We start from the raw sequence: 22251 nt of genomic DNA, 5'->3' as shown, positions 1-22251 counted from the left end.
CCTAGTTTTTCCTGCCTACCTAAGTTCTGCCTTATCAACAGGCCAAGGCAGTTTCTTTATTCATTAACCAATGAAAGCACCACATAGCCAGAAGGACCTCCCACACCAGAGTAGTAACTGATCTGATCAGTTCTGGCCTCCACCAAGATCACTGCCCTCTGGTGAGGGTCAGAGCCAGTTCTCCCACACCCTGCATCTGAACCAGCTCTCCCCAGATAAGGAGTGGGAATAGCTCTCCTGTGTGCAGGCCAAGCTGTCCTTTACCACTAAGGCCAGTTCTCCTGGAGAAGGGGGGCAGTTCTCCCACTGAGGCGACCAGACAGAAACAGAACCAGTTCTCAGGTGCCCAGTCTACTGGGCCAGTTCTCTCAGGTCTCCTCTTCATGGTAAAATTGGCAATAGACATCAACACAGATCCCGGTCATGACAGGACCATGGACTCAGACATGGTCCTAGGCACAGATGTCACCATTCCCCAGATGACAGCTCAGGACACCCAGATTGGCATGGCCTCAGCAACACTGAGTCCTTCAGACAGCAGCGTGGCCTCAGGTGGCATACTGAAACCTAGGCATTTGCATGGCCACTGGGGGTAACATGGGCTATGGATGTCATCACAGACACTGACGGCAGCAGAGCCACAGACCCAGACATGGCCCCCAGACACAGCCCAATCCCAGACATTTGTGTGACCCTGGGTGACTTCACAGGCCACTAATATTTGTATGGCCCTAGTGGCAGCATGGCCCCTGGGCACCAACATGGTCTCAGGTGATGGAGCAGATCCCAGGCATCCTCATGGCTTTTGCTAGTAACACAGGCCATGGACATCATCACAGATCCCAGTTGTGGTAGGATCATGGACCCAGACAAGGCCCTCAGCCACAGATGGGGCTAGGACACAACCATGGCCTCAAGAGGCAGCATAGGCCACCCATATCAGCCTGTTCCTCCCTACCTTCGCTTCTTCAGTTCTGGTTTCTCCAGTGTATGAACCACTCGACTTTCCTTCTGTCCCTTTTCCCCGCCACATATCTGTTCATTGTAGTGGTGCCTACTGTGGCTGTCTTCTGTCTGCTTGCCTGACTACCCAGGGTATGGGGCCTACTATACACTTTTTATTACTTTTCTGCATAGCATAATTGATGGAGGAAGGTCATTGGCTAATAAAGGAACTGCCTTGGCCCATTTTATTGGTTAGAGGATAGGTGGGAGGAGTAAACAGAACAGGACGCTGGGAGGAAGAGGAAGTGAGCTCAGTCTCGACAGCTCTCCTCTCGGGAGCAGACGCCTGAGAGAGACGCCATGCCCCACTCCCGGGATGAAGCTCCGACCCAGGATGGACATAGGCTAGAATCTTCCTGGTAAGCGCACCTTGGGGTGCTACACACAGATGATTAGAAATGGGCTAAATTAATATGTGAGAATTAGCCTAGAAGAGAATGGGCCAAGCAGTGTTTAAATGAATATAGTTTGTGTGTTGTTATTTCGGGCATAAGCTAGCCGTGCGGGCGGCTGGGGTGCTGGGGACGCAGCCCCACCACTCTAATTACTACACATAATTCCATTTTTCTTAAGGGAAAAAGGAAAACACATATAGTTTACATCTTAAACTGATGCTAGGTGTTCCATACCAAGACTGTTTAACACTGGCAACTACACCTCCCTGATACAGAGTAATTAGGCCAGAAACATTTAAATTACTTTCAAGAAAATACTTTCTTCAATCATGCAATTTTACAGTAAGGACTTAATAATGAAAGATACTAACAGCACACAGGAGGACTCATTTCAAAGAACCAAGTGTGTCATATGGAAATAATGTCTGTATTAATTTTAATTTCACCTAAGCATGTAGACAACTAAGTAGTTATTTGGTGAGGGGTATGGTACTGTTAGAGAGGGATATAAACCACCAACAAAAGTAAGAGGGTGGGGAAGAGGGAGAGGAAGATGAAGAAGAAGAGGAGGAAGAGCAGGAAATTGCAAGGACAAAACTTTAGCTCTTACAATTATTTAAGAAATAGTTCATTCCAGTTAACTGAAATTTTTTGGAAAACTGTGCTTCACTTTTCAATATTCAAACTCAGTTTTCCATTTCCTGTGTACTGCCCACCCAATCTACAAATGATAGTTTACATAAATTAAGTCTCTTACTTCTTTCTATGGTTCCATTGAAGATCACCTATTGGTTCAGCAAGGAAAAAATTTATTGGTAGATTGTAGTCTTACAGAAAGGTTTAAAGAAATTGCCAGGAGAGTTATTCATGTCCCACAGAATAATCAAAAGAATTGTGAGATTGTGGCTTCATGTTACTTCGAGGTTGAATGGCTGGCTGCACAGATTGCTTCTCTCATAGGTTACATAGTCTCCTTCATGCTTGTCAATGATAACACGTACCACCCTCTCTCTTGGTGTCTCACTTTGCTCTAGCTACTATAGACTCCCTTCTTTTTCCTTATAGTATAATGGGTTCTTCTTTGTTCATTCTTAGAATGTAGATGCTTCCCTTCAGCTGGTCTTCACCAAATAATAGGAGTTTGTTCTTTAAAATAATTGAGCAGAGGCAGCTGAAGAGATGATGGCTCAGGAGGTAAAGGCATTCGCTACTCTTGCAGAGGACCTGAGTTTGATCCCCAACATCCACATGGTAGAGTACCAGCCCCACCATCTAGAGCTCATTTCCTGGAGATGTGATGATGCTCTCATCACATATATACATTCAGGCAGAATACTCATGCACATAAGAGATGCATATTGAAAAGAATTTCATGTGTGTAATTTAATCCGGAATCCCTTTATTTTCACAAGTAAAATCTCTGTAATATACAGTAGCTTCTCAATTGACATCTTCCTAAAAGTTCCCTTGTAGATTTAGTGGGACAGTGACTTATCTTCCTGTGTCCTCTCCTAAATTATCTATGATCTCTTAGAAGTCAGATAGTGCTTTGTCTTTTTCTTAAGTCTATGTCTCTTGAGGTAAGACCAGCACAGGCATTTAATAAATATATGTGGTATTTCATGAGGAGAATCATATGCCTCTGAAGATTCAAGGGATAGAACACTTGTCTTTTGTCTTTAAGGCTTTGAAGTTCAATCCTAAATTCTAACAAAATAAAGTAGATACTACTATAAACATAAAAAAGCATAGGGTAATTCCTCTGACCTAGTTTGGGAGTTAAAAGTGCAGTGGTAGAATGCCAGGGTTTACATCTTTAATGTATGTATGTGTGTGTTTAGTACTTGGGTTCCTCCCAGATCCACCCTCACTTCCATATTCATCCAAATTTGTACAGTCTTTTTATCCTTTTTAACAGCCATCAAGAAGTCCAGTTTGTGCTCCCAGTGTGTGTTGTGGATGTGTGTCCTTCCACTGGAGTACGTTTAACTTACCAATGTTACATTCTTCAAGAAAACTGACTTACCCTCTCCCAATAGCCATCAATTGTCAAGAAATATTTTTGCTAAAGTTTGAACTTCATGACAACCTCACCTCTCTATGTCAGTATTTTGTCTGTCTTGAACTTGCTGTCTCATGCATGCTGTCACAACTACAGTGTTCATGTGTGCATCTGTCCAGTTGTGTCTAAAGACAATGTTTGCTTGCATTGATGCACTGTCTCTGACTTTAATGCTTTCCCTGCCTCACCTTTGATATAGACTACCAGACTTTGGGAGGAGGGGTATGATATACATAAGCATCAATGTGAATGATAGAAAATGAACCCACGTCCTCTGAATAAGCAAGTATTCTTCTTTTCTGAACCTTATTTCTAGCCTCTCTTTTGGAAAAACATTTATTTTGTATTTTGAGATTATAATATAATTTTATAAGTGCTCCTTTCCCTTTCCTCTTTCATGTATTTCTTTTTGCTCCCTTTCAAGTTCATATCATTTTTCATCAATTGTTGTTGCATACATATTTTAAAATGTGTGTGTGTGTATTTATAAGTATATAAATACATTATGCAGTCTCAGTATATAAATATGACATCATACCATCTTGTGATATTTAATTGTATGTATCAATCAATTCACATCATATCATTTAGTTATCAAATTGGCTGACCATTTAGTATTTGGTAGCTAGTTGATATGCTCTTCTGTGGGGAAGACTATTTCTCCTTACCTCGGTATTCCTTAGTTTTCTGCAGTTCTTTGCTTATGGCTGAAGCCTGACCTTTTCTGAAAGCACTGTACTGTGTCTATTGGTGTCTCCCTTGTTCAGCTCATGTATAGACAGTTATACTGATGAGACATTATGAACGCAGCTTCTGACACTCCAAGAGACACAATCTCTGTGTTCCTCTGGTTCTTACAATTTTTCTGTCCCTATTTTGCAAAGGTCCCTGAGTCCTCGGTACAGTGATGGATTGTAGATGTGTAAGTAGGGACTGAGATCCACAACTCTGCGTTTTGACTCAGTGTTATTTTCTGTAACCGTCTACATATGTTGCAAAGATAAAGGGGACAAGCATTGTACAAGTTATTTGAAGGGGGAAATGGGAAAGCTGGAATCTCTAACTAGGGAAGGAGTTCTCCTCCTTTTTGCACCCCAATCTTCAACCCCAGAAATGGTTCTTTTATACCCATAGATAAGCGTAGTCCTACAGCTCTTTAACAGATCTTCAAAACCATTCAACAAGAAGGAAATCATGCCTGGTACCCAGAACTAATGAAGATTTTGGAGTAGAACCTGCACCCACCACTCTGCGAAACTGGCACAATCCCTAACTGCACTCTCTCATTTTTAATTTTAAGTCTTATGCTTTATAATATAAATGAGGCTCTTATGTACTACATGAACCACACTGGCCACAAAACAACATCTCTTTTAGTCTAGGTTTTATTTTATTATTTTATTAATTTTTGAGACCACATCTTACTGACTCACACTGTATGGAACCCCATATTGTTTTCAGGCCTATGATCTTCCTTTCACAGTCTTCTGAGCTCTGGGACAATAATTGAACACCAACACACCTGACCTTTCTGAAAGCAATCAAGATCAAATAAAATATTTCTTTGTTATTGTAAAGGTGAATTTAATTACCAGGATTGTTTTAAATTTTATTTTTTCTCATTAATTCTTTTTTTACAAAAAGGGAAGAAGGGGAAGGTAGGATAATGAGGAGAAGGATATATTTTTTACAAAACACATACGTGTATGTTTAACTGTCACTGAAGTCACTAAAGTAAGCTGAGGATGAGAGAAATAGTCTTCTGCAGAGAAGATATCCAATACCACATGGTCAGTCCTGCAATCATTCATACCAGTAAAATTACAAAGACCGAGTAGGCTGTACATTCATATTTAAAGAAAGAGGAGACCATGAATTTGAAAGAAAGCGAAGAGGGGTATATGAGTGGTTTGGGGTCAAAAAAGGGAAGGTGGAAATGATATAAATAAACCATAATCTCAAAAAGTAGGATAAATAATTTTAAAAGATTAAATCAAGATTAAATTAATTGCACTTCATAAAAATACTATTTATAATAAAGTTATTAAAACCATACAGAAATCTCACAATGAAGTACATTCGATTTATAATTAATGCATAAAAATGAGGGATGAGTTTATTGTCTTAGATGTCTGTGGGAAGGTAGGCACTTATGTTCCCTAAGTGCCAATTAGCAAACAAGTTCAGCTTAGCAAGAGTTACCAACCTCCTTCACACTGTTCCTTTAGTGTACCCTCTGGGTCTTAAGTGATAGAGGGCTTGTCTTGCATTTCTTAGGCTCAGGTTTAATCCCCTGCATGGCAAAAATAAATAAAATAGTAGGGAGTCTCCTGGCTGAGAATTGCACTGAGGTCTGAGGCAGCATCCAGACTTGATCCCTTGCTTCAGGGCAAAGAGGCGAGACAGAAAGCAAAGCCAAGTAGTGGTGGCCCATGCCTTTAATCCCAGCACTCGGGAGGCAGAGGCAGGAGGATATCTGTGAGTTTGAGACCAGCCTGGTCTACAACAGCTAGTTCCAAGAGAGGCACCAAAGCTACAGAGAAACCCTGTCTCGAAAAACAAAACAAAAACAGAAAGCAAAGAACTCAGCCAAGACACAGTATCTTCCACTTCAACAAATGCCGGGGGCTGTGCTACAGCTTCATAACTTTAGTACAAAGACAAGTGTTGATGTAAATCTCAGTTTTCCACCATGTAAGTGTTTACATTTTTTTGCTTCTGTGTGTGAAGCTCTATTAATATATAGAGCGAACGTATAGCTTGTCAAAGAATTTACGCACACACACACACACCACCAACACCACCATCATCATTACCAGCACCATTATCACTACCACCACCAGCAGCACCATTACCACCACCATCACAACCACCACCATACTATCAAACTGGTAAACTTAACAGAAACGTCAATTGCCACACTCCTATAGGTTAGCACACCAAGATCAAGGTGTATGCAGGCTTGTTCCTAGTCTCACACTGACTTTGTGATGAGTTCCTCCGCAGTGTCTGTGTGTATTCCTTCCTCTCTGTATGCCTGATGCCTGTCATGGGTTCACCTTTCCTCTTCGTGTAAGCACACCAGTAAGTTCTGCTTAAGGCCCACTCCAAAACCTCTCTTTAACCTAGTTTTAAGACTCCATTGCATGGAGCTTGAATATGATGTTAAATCAGAGGGTGGCATACAGTTCAGTTCATAACACTGAATGTCTGCATTAGTGCAGGTGTGGGAATGTTTACTATACTATGTAACATTTATGTTTTGTTTTGTTTTTAAATTCTATTTCCATTTTTATTTGTTAAGTCAATGTAGTACAAACTAGCTTAGCCTGTAACAAGTTGAGAATTGTTTATAGTTTGATTTTACTTGAATAAATTAACAATAATGCATGAATTTTCAAATACTTATAGTTAATTGTTTCTAAACATGCTACAACTATTTGAACAGAAGCAATTACAGTAGATGCTCAGGGCAATATAGGAAGAATAAGTATGTCTATAATACTTTGGAGAAAGGATTTTGTCTAGCTTGCATAATGCCATGCACAAAGATAACTACTTGTAAGTTAAATGACCTCAGGAAAGTTGTAGGACTTCATCAAACCACACAAAATTGTATTGACCTATTACATTTATTGTCTTATTTGTTAAGTGCACAATACATGTTGACAAATTTTATATTTTCTTGAAAATGTATAATAACAAATCATATTTGCCTAATATTGTTTTTATTTTACTTTATGTATCCCTAGAGCCTACAGAGCTCAGACAACATTTTTATATTTGCTGACAGCACATACAAAAATTACACACATAAATTTACAGTGTTTTTTTTTCTACTATTTACTACATATGTAGTCTTTCAGAATTAATATATTATGTTTTATGGGTGTTGTTGGTCATAAACCTTTGTTTTCAGATTGTTAGAATAAATCGTAGTAGCAATTGAGACTTAACATAATTTTAGCATGGTAACACTGCGGGGATTCAAGCAATAGTAACTATAGGGAGAAGTTGGATGCTGTATTTAAAAGCAAAATATCACAACTTTGTATGTAATACTTAATGCATTAAAATTAATTTTAAATGTAACTTTATGAAAATGATGGAGGCCTTTAAAAAAGGAAATGACAAATGCCCTTAATGAAAAGGAAGAAATTACAAACAAAAAATTGGAAGACATTAATAAATCTCTCAAAAAAACAAAAAAAAACCCAACCAATCAAACATGTAAAGCAAACAGTTAAAGGCTTGAAATCTGAAATAGAGGCAATAAAGAAAACAGAAACTGAGGGAATTCTAGATATGGAAAACCTGGGTAAACAAACGGGAACTACAGAGGCAATGATAACCAACAAAATATAAGAGATGGAAGAGAGAATCTCAGGGGTTGAAGATACTGTAGCAGAAATAGATTGATTGGTCAAAGAAAACATTAAATCTAACAATTCTTAACATACAACATCCAGAAAATCTGGGACACTGTGGAAAGACCAAACCTAAGAATAATAGGGGTAGAAGAAGAAGAACTCCAGCTCAAAGGCACAGAGAATATATTCAACAAAATCATAGAAGAAAACTTTCCCAACCTAAAGAAGGATATAGTTATGAAGGTACAAGAAGCTTACAGAATACCAAATAGACTGGATCAAAACTAAAATCCCCTCACCATTTAATGCAAATTGCAAAACATACTGAAAAGGAAAGAATATTAAGAACTACAAAGGAAAAATAACAAGTAACATACAAAGGCAGACCTATCAGAATTACACCCAACTTCTCAATGAAAACCAAAAAATCTTGGGCAGATGTGCTGCAGATACTAAGAGACTACAGTTGGAAGCCCAAACTACTATGCCCAGCAAAGCTTCCAGTCACCACTGATGGAAAAAATAAGATATTATATGAAAAAAAAACAGATTTAGACAATACCTATCCACAAATACAGCCATACAGAAAGTACTAGAAGGAAAACCCCACCCCAAGGAAGCTAACTGCACACACAAAAACATAGACAACAGATAACCTCACACCAGAAACACCCAAAAAAGGAAAACACTAAGCACTACCACAGAGAAATAACAGGAATTAACAGTCACTAGTCATGAATATCTCAATATCAATGGACTCAATTCACCTATAAAAAGACACAGGCTATTGTCTCAGTGTGTGGGTGCACCCCCTGCGGTCCTGAGTTCCTTGCTTGTGCTCTCTCTCCTTCTGCTCCTGATTTGGACCTTGAGATTTCTGTCCGGTGCTCCAATGTGGACATAACAACAGACACTGAGGAAACCCAGAGAATTATTAGGTCATACAACAAAAACCTGTACTACACAAAATTGGAATATGTAAGAAAAATGGACATTTTTTCGGGATAGGTAGCACATACCAAAATTAAATTAAGATCAGGTGAACAATTTAAATAGACTTATAACCTGAAAGGAAATAGAAACAGAAAGCCTTCAAAAGAAAAAAGAAAAAGAAACATGGCCAGATGGTTTCAGTGTAGAACTTCAAAGAAGAGCTAATACCTCTACTCTGCAAAGTGTTCCACACAATAGAAGGAGCATTGCCAAATTCTTTTTATGAGGCTACAGCTACCCTGATACCAAACCACACAAAGACTTAACCAACAAAAAGAATTACAGACCAATCTCACTCATGAACATACATACAAAAATGCTAAATAAAATACTAGCAAACCAAATCCAAGAACACACCAAAAAAGTATCCATCATGATCAAGGCAGTCTCATCCCAGAAACGGAGGGATGTTTAAACATATGAAAATCTATCAATGTAATCCACCATATAAATAAACTAAAAGCAAAAACATATGATTATCTCATTAGATGCTGAAAAAGCATTTGACAAAATCCAAAACGCCTTCATGATAAAGGTCTTGGAGAGATCAGGCATACAAAGACCATATCTAAACATAATAAAAGCAATAAACAGCAAGCCAACAACCAACATCAAATTAAATGGAAAGAAATTCAGAACAATCCCACTAAAATCAGGAAAAAGACAATGCTGTCCACTCTCATCATAGTTCTTGAAGTTCTGGATAGAGCAATAATAATAAAATAACAAAAAGAGATCAAGGGGATTCAGATTGGAAAAGAAGTCAAACTTTTGTTATTTGCAGATGAAATGATACATAAGTGACCCAAAAAACTCTATTAGGGAACTTCTGCAGCTGATAAATACCTTCAGTAATGTGGCAAGATACAAGATCAAGTAAAAAAAAAAAAATCAGGAGACCTCCTATATACAAATGATAAAGAAGCTGAGGAAGAAATCAGAGAAACATCACCCTCCACAATAATCACAAATAACATAAAATATCTTGGGGTAACACTATCTGAAAAAGTGGAAAAACCTGTTTCACACGAACTTTAAGTCTTTGACAAAAGAAATTTAAGAAGATACCATAAAACTGAAAGATCTCCCATGCTCTGGATCAACATAATAAAAATGGCAATCCCACCAAAAGCAATCTATAGGTTCAATGCAATCTCCATCAAAATCCCAACACAATTCTTCACAGACCTTGGGAAAACAATACTCAGCTTCACATGGAAAAAATTAAAAAAAAAAAAGGTAGCCAAAACAATCCTGTACAATAAAAGAACTTCTGGAGGTATCACCATCCCTGACATCAAGCTCTATTACAAGCTATAGTCATAAAACAGATTGGTATTGGAATAAAAACAGAGAGGTTGACCAATGGAATCAAATCGAAGACCCAGATACTAAACCATATACCTATGAACACCTGATTTTTGACAAAGAAGCTAAAAATATACAATGGAAAAAGAAAGCACCTTCAACAAATGGTGCTGGCATAACTGGATGCCAATATGTAGAAGAATAAAAATAGATCCATATTTATCCCCACGCACAAAACTCAAGTCCAAACAGATTAAAATCCTGAATATAAATCTGACCACACTGAACCTGATAGAAGAGAAAGTGGTAAGTAGTATTTCATGCATTGGCACAGAAGACCACTTCATAAATATAACCATTGTAGCACAGACACTGAGAGCAACAATAAATAAATGGGACCTTCTGAAACTGAGACGCTTCTGTAAAGCAAAAGCCACAGTCAATAAGAAAAATAAAAAGCCTACTGAATGGAAAAAAATCTTCACCAATCCCACATCAGACAGAGAACTGATCTCCAAAATATATAAAGAACTCAAGAAATTACACATAAAAATTTCAAATAACCCAATTAAAATGGGGTACAGAATTAAATAAAGGCTTCTCAAAAGAAGAATTTCAAATGGCCCAAAGACACTTAAGAAAATGTTCAACATCCTTAGCCATCAAGGAAATGCGAATCAAAACAACTCTGAGATACAATTTTACTCCAGTCAGAATGACTAAGATCAAAAACACCAATGATAGCTTCTGCTAGAGAGGATGTGGAATAAGGAGAACACTCATCCATTGCTGGTGGGAATGCAAACTTGTAAAACCACTTTGGAAATCAATATGGTAGATTCTCAGAAAATTGGGAATCAACCTAACTCAGGACCCAGCAATATCACTCTTGGGAACATGTTCAAAAGGTGCTCAATCATACTACAAGGACATGTGTTTGACTATGTTTATAACAGCATTATTTGCAATAGCCAGAACATGGAAACAACCTAGATGGTCTTCAACCCAAGAATTGATAAAGAAAATGTGGCACATTTACACATTAGAGTACTACTCAGCAGGGAAAAAAAAAACAATGACATCTTGAAATTTGCATGAAAAATGATGGAAATAGAATAAACCATCCTGAGTGAGGTAACCTAGACCCAGAAAGATGAACATGGTATATACTCACTCATAAGTGAATTCTAGTTGTAAAGCAAAGGATACTGAGCCTATAGTTTATGATCCTAGAGAAGCTAAATAACAAGGTGAACCTTAAGAAAACCATACCTCGATTCACCTGGAAAGGGGAAATTGACAAGATCACCTGACAAAATTGGGAACATGGGGGTGGAGGAACTAAGGAGGGCAGAAAGGGAAGACAAGAGTGTTGTAGCAGGCTGCTTGTTAGTTCCTGCCACCCAGAATCAAAATAATCACACAGAAACTGTATTAATTAAATCACTGTTGGCCCATTAGCTCTAGTTTCTTATTGGCTAACTCTTAACATCTTAATCCATTTCTATTAATCTGTGTATCACCACATGACAGTGGCTTACAGGCTAAAGTTCCAATCAGGGTCTGTCTCTGGCAGCTCCAAAGTGTCTCTCTTTCACTCTACCTCCCTTCTCCCCCCATTCAGTCCTGTTTTCCCTGCCTACCTAAGTTCTACCCTATCAGAAGCCCAAGGCAATTCTTTTATTCATCAACCAATAAAAGCAACACATAGACAGAAGGACCTCCCCCACAAGGGGAGGGAAAGGGGGAGGAGAACGTGAGGGAATGGGATAGTTGAGATGGAGGAAAGACCAAGATGAGAGCAAGGAAAGAGATATTTTGATTGAGGGAGTCATTATGAAACCAGCAAGAAACCTGACACTAGAAAAATCCCCAGGAAGCCACAAGAAAGACCCCAGCTAAGACCCTAAGCAATAGAGGAGAGGGGCCCAAACTGGCATTGACCTGTGGTAAGACGGATGCATGTCTTAAATATCACCATAAAACTTTTATCCAGCAACACATGGAAACAGAAGCAGAGACCTGCATCAGAGCACTGGACTGGCCTCTCAAAGTCCAGTTGAAGAGTGGGAGGAGTGAGAATATCAGTAAAGAGGTTAATACCTTAAAGGGTACACCCACTGAAACAATTTATCTGAGCTAATGAAAGCTCATCAACTCCAGCCAGACAAGGAAGAAAACAGCATAGGTCCAAACTAGTCTCTCTGAATGTGGGTGACAATTGGATGGCTGGGCAGACGGCAGAGCCACTGGCAGTGGCACCAGGATTTATCCCTACTGCTTGTCCTGGATTTTTTGGAACCCTTTCTCTTTGGATGGATACCTTGCTCAGCCTAGATATAGTAGGGAGGGTCTTGGACATTCCTCAAAGCAATGTGACTTACCCTCTGTTAGGAGTGGATGCGGGTGGGCTTGGAGGGTGGTGGTGGGCTTGGAGGGTGGTAAAAAAGGAGAAAGAGTGGGAAGTGGGATTGGTATGTAAAATGAAAAAAAGATAGTTTGTTTTCTTTAAAATAATTAAACATTGAGTCTTTTTGTTTTCTTAACCCTAATCTAATAAAAGCAATAATTATATCTATAAATAGCACTCTATATACTCACTGAACAAACAATGCCCTTCTCATTCTATTCTTAGATGCAAATAGATTCTTATCTCTTCCATTCTTAGTCTTTCCAGGTAAACAGAAAGGAATTCTCAGAGAGGGAGTGAAGTGGATTGTTAAGTATTCTGAGATAAGAAATTCAGTAAAGGCTGCCTTCCAGTTGGCATCTTTTCCGAAATAAGTATCAAGACAAAAATACAAATAGAGGTATAATAGAATTCTGGGAGGAAGGAATTAAAAGTAGGAAAATAAGTATTTTGTTTCATCTTCTAAAATATATTAGGAGATATAGATACTTCTCAACTAATAAATTTTGGGGTCCTAAGATTCCATAAAAAGTTGAGAATACTGTTCTTCAAAAATGGAACTCAAACAAACACTGTCAAGAACGTCAAGAACATACGATGAGCTGGGCAATGGTAGCGCACTCCTTTAATCCCAACACTTGGGAGGCAGAGGCAGGCGGATCTCTGGGAGTTCGAGGCCAGTCTGGTCTACAAGAGCTAGTTCTGGGACAGGCACCAAAGCTACAGAGAAACCCTGTCTCGAAAAAAAAAAAGACATACAATGACCTATGTCATGGAGAAAGGAATCTACCATTCTTCTACTATATGGTCATAGCATTAAAACAACTGCTGCCATTGTATCACTATACCATAGATTATGTCACCTATCATCTCTCTTCAGAGAAGCTCTTTTCCCCCAGTGTATGGCAAATAATGAAGAAATGAAGAGACTCACACCTGAAGAATTTGTAGAGAATAAGAGACTTTGAATGCTCAGACATAATGAGATGTCCATATCCCACCACACCCTTAAACTCAGGGATCTATGCAGAAGAGAAGGTGTTAAGATTGTAAAAATTGGAGGTTCTGGATGACTGCAAGGAAACAATCCTTTCCAGACACAACAGAGTAATTGTGCATATGAACTCACAGAGATTGTCAGTTCATATTGCGATTGCACAAGACCTGCAAAATTTCAAGCCAGGCAAAAATCCCAGCATGGAGGAGGGGAGAGGGAAATAATACCCACCCCTATCTCAAGAACTGTTCACATTTAATAGCTTTGGATGAAGGAAAGACAGTTTTCATTAATGGTGTAACAACCAGAATAAGGTCCACACTTAAGGACAGGACATATGCCTAGAAGTAATTGGGGTACCAACAGGAACCATGAGCTTAAAAAAGAAATAGAGAGTTGGAGGGATGAAGGTAGGTGGATGAAGAGACAGGTAGGATATGGGAGGAGTTTATAATAAGCTGAATATGATCAAAATACATTGTATAAAATCCTCAAAGAATTAATAAAATCATAATTTTAAAAATACGGAGAATAGCAAGTGGTAAAATTTGTATCAGGTACTTATTGTCTCCTAACTTTCCACTTACGCTGATTAGTAAATTTTGTTATGCATATTTTTGTTGTGGGATTATCTTTTTGTGCATTGTGAATATTTGTCTCTTCCAAAACATCTTCTGATTGGTTTAATAAAGAGCTGAATAGCAAATAGAAGGGCAGAAGGGAATAGGTGAGATTTCTGGGGGAGGGGAGGAACAGGGATAAGGAATCAGAAAGGCAGAAATTTGCCAGCCAGACAAAGAGAAAGTGGGACACACGGTACTGAACAGAGGTAATGAGTCATGTGGCAGAACAGAGGTGGATATAAATGAGTTAATTTAAGTTTTAAGAACTAGTTGGGAAGAAGCCTAAGCTAAGGTCAGGCTTTCATAATAAATAATAAGTCTCCAAGCCATTATCTGGGAGCTGACAATTCAAGGAAAGTCCAACCACATATTGTATCCCCCAAAATACATTTAATACTTCTAATCTACTGGACACCATTAGCCTAGCCCATCTTAAATGTGCTCAGAGTTCTTCCATTACACTAACATGCATATTTAACAATAAACCAGTGAGGATTCCCTGTCATGTACCAAGCAATCTACTGAAAGTGAAAGCCTATAGGCTGCAAAGTTATAGTCTGTTTTACAGCGCACACTGCAAGTGAAAACTCTTAATTTAGAGGAAGACCTTTACACTTGTGTGGTTTTTGTTTTGTTTTGGTTTGGTTTGCTTTGCTTTGCTTTGACATTGTCAACTTGCCAACTTGAAAAAAGGGTGTGTTAAATGATGTACTGCATCCAGGAGATTCCCTATGGGAAAGTCTGTAGGAACATTTTCTTGATCTATGATTGATGTGGGGATCCCAGTCCACTGTGGACAGTGCCAGCCCTGGGCAGGAACTCCAGAGCACTATATAAAAGGAAGCTAAGTAAGCCTCATACAGCAAATCAGCAAGTAGCACTCTTCCATGGCCCCTGCTTCAGGTCCTGCTTCCACATTCCAACCCCGATTTTCCTTCACAAAGATCAGTGAGGGGGCATGTTAGCTGAGTGAATCTTCCCCTGTCCAGGTTAGGTTTGCGATCTTAGTGTTTTCTCATAGCAACCGAAAGCAAACCAGGACAGCAATTTTCTTCGTCATCATCTATTTGACTATTGAGATTGTGTGTGTGTGTGTGTGTTGAGAGAGAGAGCAAGAAAATCACAGAAAATCAACAAAGAAAATCAAATGAACATAATATTAAACAAAAGACAGTGGTGAAAGCTGAGGAAGTATAAAAGATCATTCATTGAGAAAAGAATAATCACTAGAAGCATCAAGAAACTTAAAGCATAGAAAAAAGAAGACTAACTTTGATGTTTAGAAATATTCTTTGTTTTCAGGGACATTGCTGGTTTATGAAAATTCTGCCTGTTCTATTCTTTTTTCCCCTCTTTGTCAGTACTTCTCACTTGAGTTCAGATTTGAATCTGGATGACAAATGAACAGAATTGGAAAGTTTACGGCTTTTACCATCTAATCCTTTTCCTTTCTAGAAAGAGTAAATAGAGTTACGTATCTCTGATAAATGTTCAGAAGACCAGAACGTGGATCAGAGAGAGTCTCTGATCGTCTAGCAGTAATCTAAGCCTAACGACAATCTCATTCATCTGAATTTAACAACTGTGGTTTTAAGAAACAAAGAGTGATTGACAGGGCATGTGATTAATTATCTCCAGATTTGCAACGTTCCTGAAGTGAACTGGAGAGAAAGCCCTGATGGCCATGGGCAACCAATGGGATCTTTCATTAATGGGGGAACTGGGTGTTCTTCCCCTCCTGGGAATGGAAGCTCTGGCTGTCAGCGAGGAGCCCTTTGCCAAGAGGGAGGAATCCACCTCCTTCAGGTTTCCTCATAGCAGAGATTCTTCAAAGAGACACTCACCTGTTGGTTCTTTTGTTCCTCCTTGCCTCTATATCCACCCGTGAGAATAGGATTCACCTGGTCCACAGTAGGTATCGTCAAGGCATTTTACACAGTCACTGATTCTATTGGAAAGAATTAACTTGCCTACTACTAAGAGAGTTTCAGTGACCTGGCTGGGAAAATGCAAAATAAACTATATTAGCCTTTGTGCATGAATATTTAAAAGGCTTTTTTTATATAGGAACAAGGATGTTCCAATAAGCACAATTAAGAAATGAAAAGATGTTTCGTTTTAACTTTGGAATGTAGATGCTCAGTAAACTTGCAACTGTTGTTGAGATCCAGATTCAAGCAGTTGGCATTTCATGACGGGAGACCAGCTGTCTTTAGCAACGAAGCTCACCACATAGTCTTGGTATTGTTATAGTAGTAAAGTTGCATACACACACAATCACAGCACCTGGGTAACATCCGAGCCTTCCAATTGTACAGCCCTTGTGTTACTTACTCTGTTTTACATGTTAGGGAACAGCAGCTCAGAGGAAGGAAGTGACTTGCCCAAGGCAAGTAACTGGTGAGTCAAGTTTTGGATCCAAAGCTGGTTCATTCCCATTATGCTGTCGTCACACAGACAGGAATAGCAGCAACAGACCGCCTGCCTCCCTGGCCCGCTTTCCTTACACTGAGGTATGACAGACTCTGGTTTTTAAAGTTAGGGCAGTGATATATAGACCTTGCCCTCCACGGTCACTACTTTTATTGAGCAATGACAATGTGATAAAAGTTAGTAGTCAATGGTTGTTTTATGAGTTGCAAATTATTTTATGAGTAAAGGGGGGAAATTCTGACTTTAAAAGTGCCAAGATTATACAAAGTTCTTTGATTTCATGACTTTTTTTTTCCTTCCTATGTATGTGGAAACCCTGAGAATTACTGAAATCAAATGATTTGATTGTGGCTTCAGTTATTTTCTTAAATTTATTCTTCCCTTATACTATATATACAACCACAGCCTCCCCTCCTTCCCTCCTGCCAATGTCCCCAGATCTACTCCTCCTCCATTTCCTCTCAGAAAAGAGCAGGCCTCCCAATGATATCAACCAAACACAGAACAATAAGATGTAACAAGAGCAAAGACAAACCCCCATATTAAGGCTGGACGAGGCAACCCAGGAGGAGGGAAAGGGTCCCACAAGCCAGTAGAATAGTGAGAAACACCTTCACTTCCATCATTAAGAGTCCAACAGAAACTCCCAATGTCCTTTACATGGGAAATCTAAGCCAACAGTGAAAGATGAGCTGTCTTATAGAATGTACACTTTGTAGAATGAGAAAAACAAACAATGTACTTGAAAAGGTCACATATATTTATAATGTGTAACAACTTTTTTTTTTCTTTGCAGGAAGGTCAAATAACAAAAGAATAAATTTAATTTAGTAGAAACAGCATAATTTAGATATGTATGGGCTACAGAAAGTTTAGTCTTGAACCTTTACTCTTTAGGAGGAGTGTGGTATTTGGAGAGGATAAAATAATCTTTTGATTGAGAATTATTTTTGTGGCTCTAGGTAGGGATGGAATCCAGGAGCTCTCACGTGCTAGGCAATCAGTGCCTTATCACTGAACTATATCTGGAGCCGAAGGGAAGTTTTAAAAAGTCGTTATATATAAGACATGCGTTCACTGTTTCTGCTTTTACCAGTGTGTGAAGGGAAAAGAATGCCGAGTTTGTAGTCACTATATAGTCATTAAGTACCACTTGGGAATATCTACAGATGGAATTCACACAAACCCCAGGTTCTCTCATTAGACACACCCTTCCCCAGATGTGGAAATCTTTCCATTTTTCCTGATGGATAGGACAAGGAATCTGTCTACGTTTCCCTTCCCCTCTCACTTATGAAGGGAGGTCAGTTAGAGAGAGACACGTTGGAAGAGACCGTAGCAGCCTGGCATCACAAGGGAGCTCATATAAGATTAAAAATGATAGGCCCCCAGTGGGGTCCTTTCTCTAGACTTCTGGGATGACTATCATGAAAACATATTACTGTGCTAGAAATAGGCATTATCTGCTTAAATCTGATACCTTGGCAGGATCTTATAGGATGGAAACTAAACTGGTGCCGTCTAAGGAGTCTAGCATGAGCCTGAACAACTGGTTCTGTGTGTGTGTCACCCTATGTATAAAAGGGAGCTGCGGCTCACACGGTCAGTCTTAGAGCACCAGCTGAGCAATGCACAGAGCAGACCTGTAACTGACTTACATCACCTTCAGCATGAAGACAGACCCAGTGCTACTGCTTCTGACCCTGGCTCTTTATCTCACACAAGGTGAGCAGTTTACAAACACTGAAAGTTTCTTGCCATAGATCTCAAAGCTTGGGGAAGGGGCTTTTCTTCCCCATCCCCTACTTAGAATGTGTGTGTTTGTGTGTGTGTATTACTTATGTATGTATATAATATGTAGACTAATGTATGTATATATGTATATGTATGTGCGTGTATATAACACATATGTAATTATATACAGAATGTTAAAATCTCGAACTATACTTAATAATGAAAATTGTTTGAGAATAATTGAACTTTTTTTCTGCGAGAGGCCCTTCTGATAATTTTATACTAGCTCTGAAAAGCCAATAGATTATTTTGTATCCAAGCATCCAGTTTGTTCTACCTATAGGCATTAGACACTTAAAACTGGCATGCAATTACTACATGTATTTTAAAACTATATGGGTAAGTGAATATTAAAAATAAATTATATTGACTGTTCTAGTTTTGAAACAATATTTCCTTTTACATTTATTCTATCTTAAGATTCTAAATGAATTGAAAATATTGTTCCTAAAGAATTAAGGACTTTTGTGAGAGCTAGAAAATAAATTTTCAAATTTTGTTTTTACTTGTCAGGATGACATGGGCTACATAAATTTACCTTTCTCTGACCAGTCCTTTTACAACACTGAATTTCAGATATAAAGCTATTGAGATCATTATACACAAATGATGTTGTTTCATGAAATAAATCTAAGGTATAAGAGATTAAGTTAATGAGTGCGTAATAGGTCTATGACATTAATTAACCTTAGTTTCTGACAGAGCTCTGATTTTGCTTCTGTAATAAGGAATTAGAATAGCCAGAGTTCAGAAAATGAAATTTTATATTATATATATACATACATATATATAGTTTAAGCTTTATACTACTTGGGTGTTTTAAGTTATATTTAAATTGGTACGGTGTATTTGGCATATGCACTGTGCTGCCATCTGTCAAGGAGGAAGGCTGTCTCTCACTCTTCAGTGAGTTATGGTGCGACGTAGATAATCTGGTAGATTTAGGACAATGTGAGCTTTGGGCCCTTGTGACAGTGCCATCATGAGATCTGTCACCATAAATCTTAATGCATTCAAGATAATTTGTGGTTGTAGAATATATTATCAGTGAAACAGTCAGAGCCTTGCACTGAGTGAATCATATGTCTAATTTATTAAAAAGTTAATATCTCTTAACCTTGTTTTCTGCATTTTTGTCTCAGATGCCGTCAGTGGGGATTCAGTTCAGGTCAGTCTTGCTTCTTCTCATTTAATTCCTTCAAAGTTACCAAAAGAAAATTGATTTTTGGCCAACATTTTCATATTAATAATACAGACAGCATACTGACAGGCATTAATAACTTTTGTTAAAAATGCAAAAACAGACCTTTATGGATAAAACATTAATATTTAACTCTCTCTCTTTCTTAGTCTCTCTGTCTCTCCTTCTCTCTCATTATATTATTTATATAAGGCATTTGCAAGAGGCAATCTACCATACTAAAATAGTACTTTAAAACTCCAAAGACAAACATAAACTAATCAACCAAGAAATTGCTATTTTTCCACTCAACAAGGGAAAAATCCAGGATACTATATATGCATTTTAGGTAATCATTATGCAAAGAAATATGTGTCTGTGTGACAGTACATAGTCATCACACACATGCATACACTCACACACACATACACACATATATATAATTAAATACATATCTATTTAATAATTCTGATCTCTTTTGAAAAACCAGTATTTTCTGAAGTAAACAATAGACATAAAACTCATGCCTTCTGAAGCTTTAGTTTTTGTGACAGGTAAATTGCAAAAATATATGGCTCTCTCAATAATAGTGCTAGGGAAAAAAGAGTAAGATATAGAATATTCCAGGAACTAAAGGAGGTCTCCATTTCTAAATGGGAAAAAGATACAGAGTGTTCTATGGTGAGAAAGCATGGGAACAAGGATCAAAGGCCAGGAGAGATCTTGACAGCTTACAGCAGCCCTGGTAGAAGCACCTGCGAGGGCAGAACCCTGGATCCAGGAAGGTATTCAGGTGATTATGACAGGCCTGTTATTGAGAAACAAAAGAACCTCCTTGTATAGAACTATATTTTATATCTATTTGAAAGGTAATTGAAAAGGTCATGTCTTTGTCCTGTACATATTTTATCTTTGTCCACAAGCTGCTCTGTATGCCAATGCTGTATCATTTGAAACAATATTGTATGTGAAGCTAAATTTGTTACGTCTCTCAAAGGCCATGAAAATTAAACAAAGGAATTAAGTAGGTTTTCTCTCTACCAAACTTCTTTTAAAACATTATTAAATTGTTTGTATCTCACTGTAACTGTTTTTAAGAAAAGAAATGTTGTTCCTTAATATTCTAGAGGATTTCACATAGATAGCCTCTATTATTTCACCCAAGTTTGGCTAGTCGGTGATGGCTCTTGAGACTTTGGCAGAGTCTGGGTTTTAGAGAGCAGGACACACGTTAAAACCTCAGATCACAAGCAATGGTTGAAAAATTTGCACTGAATTTCTTTGATATCATCGAATTCTACTGTGCCGAAAATCTTCTTGAAAACCACAGGTTTGGCTACCTTATTATATGGAAATAAAAGACAAGATGCACACAAGAAAACAGTCTTCACTCTGGGAAAGTTTCCGAGAATACTCTTTGGATATTGTCCCCCAACAGAAAACTCTTCATGATGCTGGGATCTTTGCTGTTGTCCTGAAAATTAATTAACTTGAGGTCTTCCTAGCATCATAGAATCTTGTTGAATATTTCAAACATGAGCCAGAACACCATGGACTGACACTGTCGCCACCAGAAAGGATCTTATATATAGGCTCAAATTTGTCATTGGAGAAGGGTCATTATAAAGCCAAAACAAATCTGTTAGCATTGCAATACAAAAATGGGAGCAAGGCCAGCTCCTGGAGGATTTGATTGCCAGATAGTTGGATGGACAGAAGACAATAACAAGAGCACATGACGTGAGGTGGATCCAGTTTGTTTCTGAGATGTGGAAAAGGAGAATACCTTTAGTGAAACGAAAGCAAACCGAGGGCTTGGAGTTGCAAGGCAGAGTCATCTCCGTGGCTCTGAGTGATGACATCTCAGTCTGGATCTGCTCCAGTACCAACCTTCTATTTTTTGATCATTTTAAGGACACTCAGTTTCCCCCAAGGAGAAGCACATTTAGAGCTTTCCATTTGTATGTTCTTTCACTGCATCCCAGGGAACTAGATTGGGGTATTTAAACCTCAGCAGAATATCAGTGGCCCATCTCTGAGCACACTGAACACTGTGAATAAGTTTGTTAACTTACTGTTTTTAAAGGTGGATCCCTTAAGGAATTACATCTAATTATGACATTATGGAGTTTAACTGTGACATTATGGAACCTAGTCAACACTGCTTAGAATTGATGGGTTTTTATGATTTAACTATTAAGATTATTTAGAGTTTCATTCTAGTATTATCATTATTCCTTTTTTCTATACATGTTGTCCAATATCTACCTTCCAAGAATAATGATTTTATTGTGACGATACTAGGCTTTATAGCCTTTCTGCTATAAGGTTTTGAAAGCTTTATAGAACTATTCACATTCGGCAATCTAGGAAGTTAGTTTCTAAATTGGTGTAAAACATCAACGAGCCACACATCAGATCTCAAGATGGCCAGCTCCTTTCTGTTACCATAAATTGCTACTTCATCTCTCTGAGAGATCACTGAACAGGGATAACAGTCAAAGATGTTTTAACAGGTCACCCTTAGCAAGATTTCCCAGGGATGGGTTGGTCTGCTTACTAATTGTTCTGTAGGTAGCTGAAACTTCCAGACATATTTAAGAAGCTGGATTAGATAAAATGGTACCCATTCTTCTCTGTGAGCTTCTCAGATCAGCATGCTTCTGCTCCTTTACTATTGT

At 38.3% G+C, this 22251-nt stretch overlaps 1 protein-coding gene across 1 annotated transcript in view; it reads left to right on the top strand.

Moving 5' to 3' along the window:
* The first annotated feature begins 383 nt into the window (after positions 1-383).
* LOC121453557 (serine protease inhibitor Kazal-type 5-like) overlaps positions 384-22251 on the top strand; it is a 79316-nt gene continuing 57448 nt past the window's right edge. The window contains exons 1-3 of the mRNA XM_041660427.1: positions 384-592; positions 16299-16404; positions 16515-16676. Of these exons, the coding sequence (XP_041516361.1) occupies positions 384-592; positions 16299-16404; positions 16515-16676 (477 nt within the window). The remainder of the gene's footprint in view (positions 593-16298; positions 16405-16514; positions 16677-22251) is intronic.

The sequence above is a fragment of the Microtus oregoni genome, unplaced genomic scaffold, assembly GCF_018167655.1.
Source record: "Microtus oregoni isolate MIOR12 unplaced genomic scaffold, Mior012 000011F_ref0000422, whole genome shotgun sequence".
In the NCBI taxonomy this organism is placed as follows: Eukaryota; Metazoa; Chordata; class Mammalia; order Rodentia; family Cricetidae; genus Microtus; species Microtus oregoni.
The sequence above is the reverse complement of the archived record's forward strand: the minus strand, read 5'-3'. Positions and strand labels throughout refer to the sequence as shown.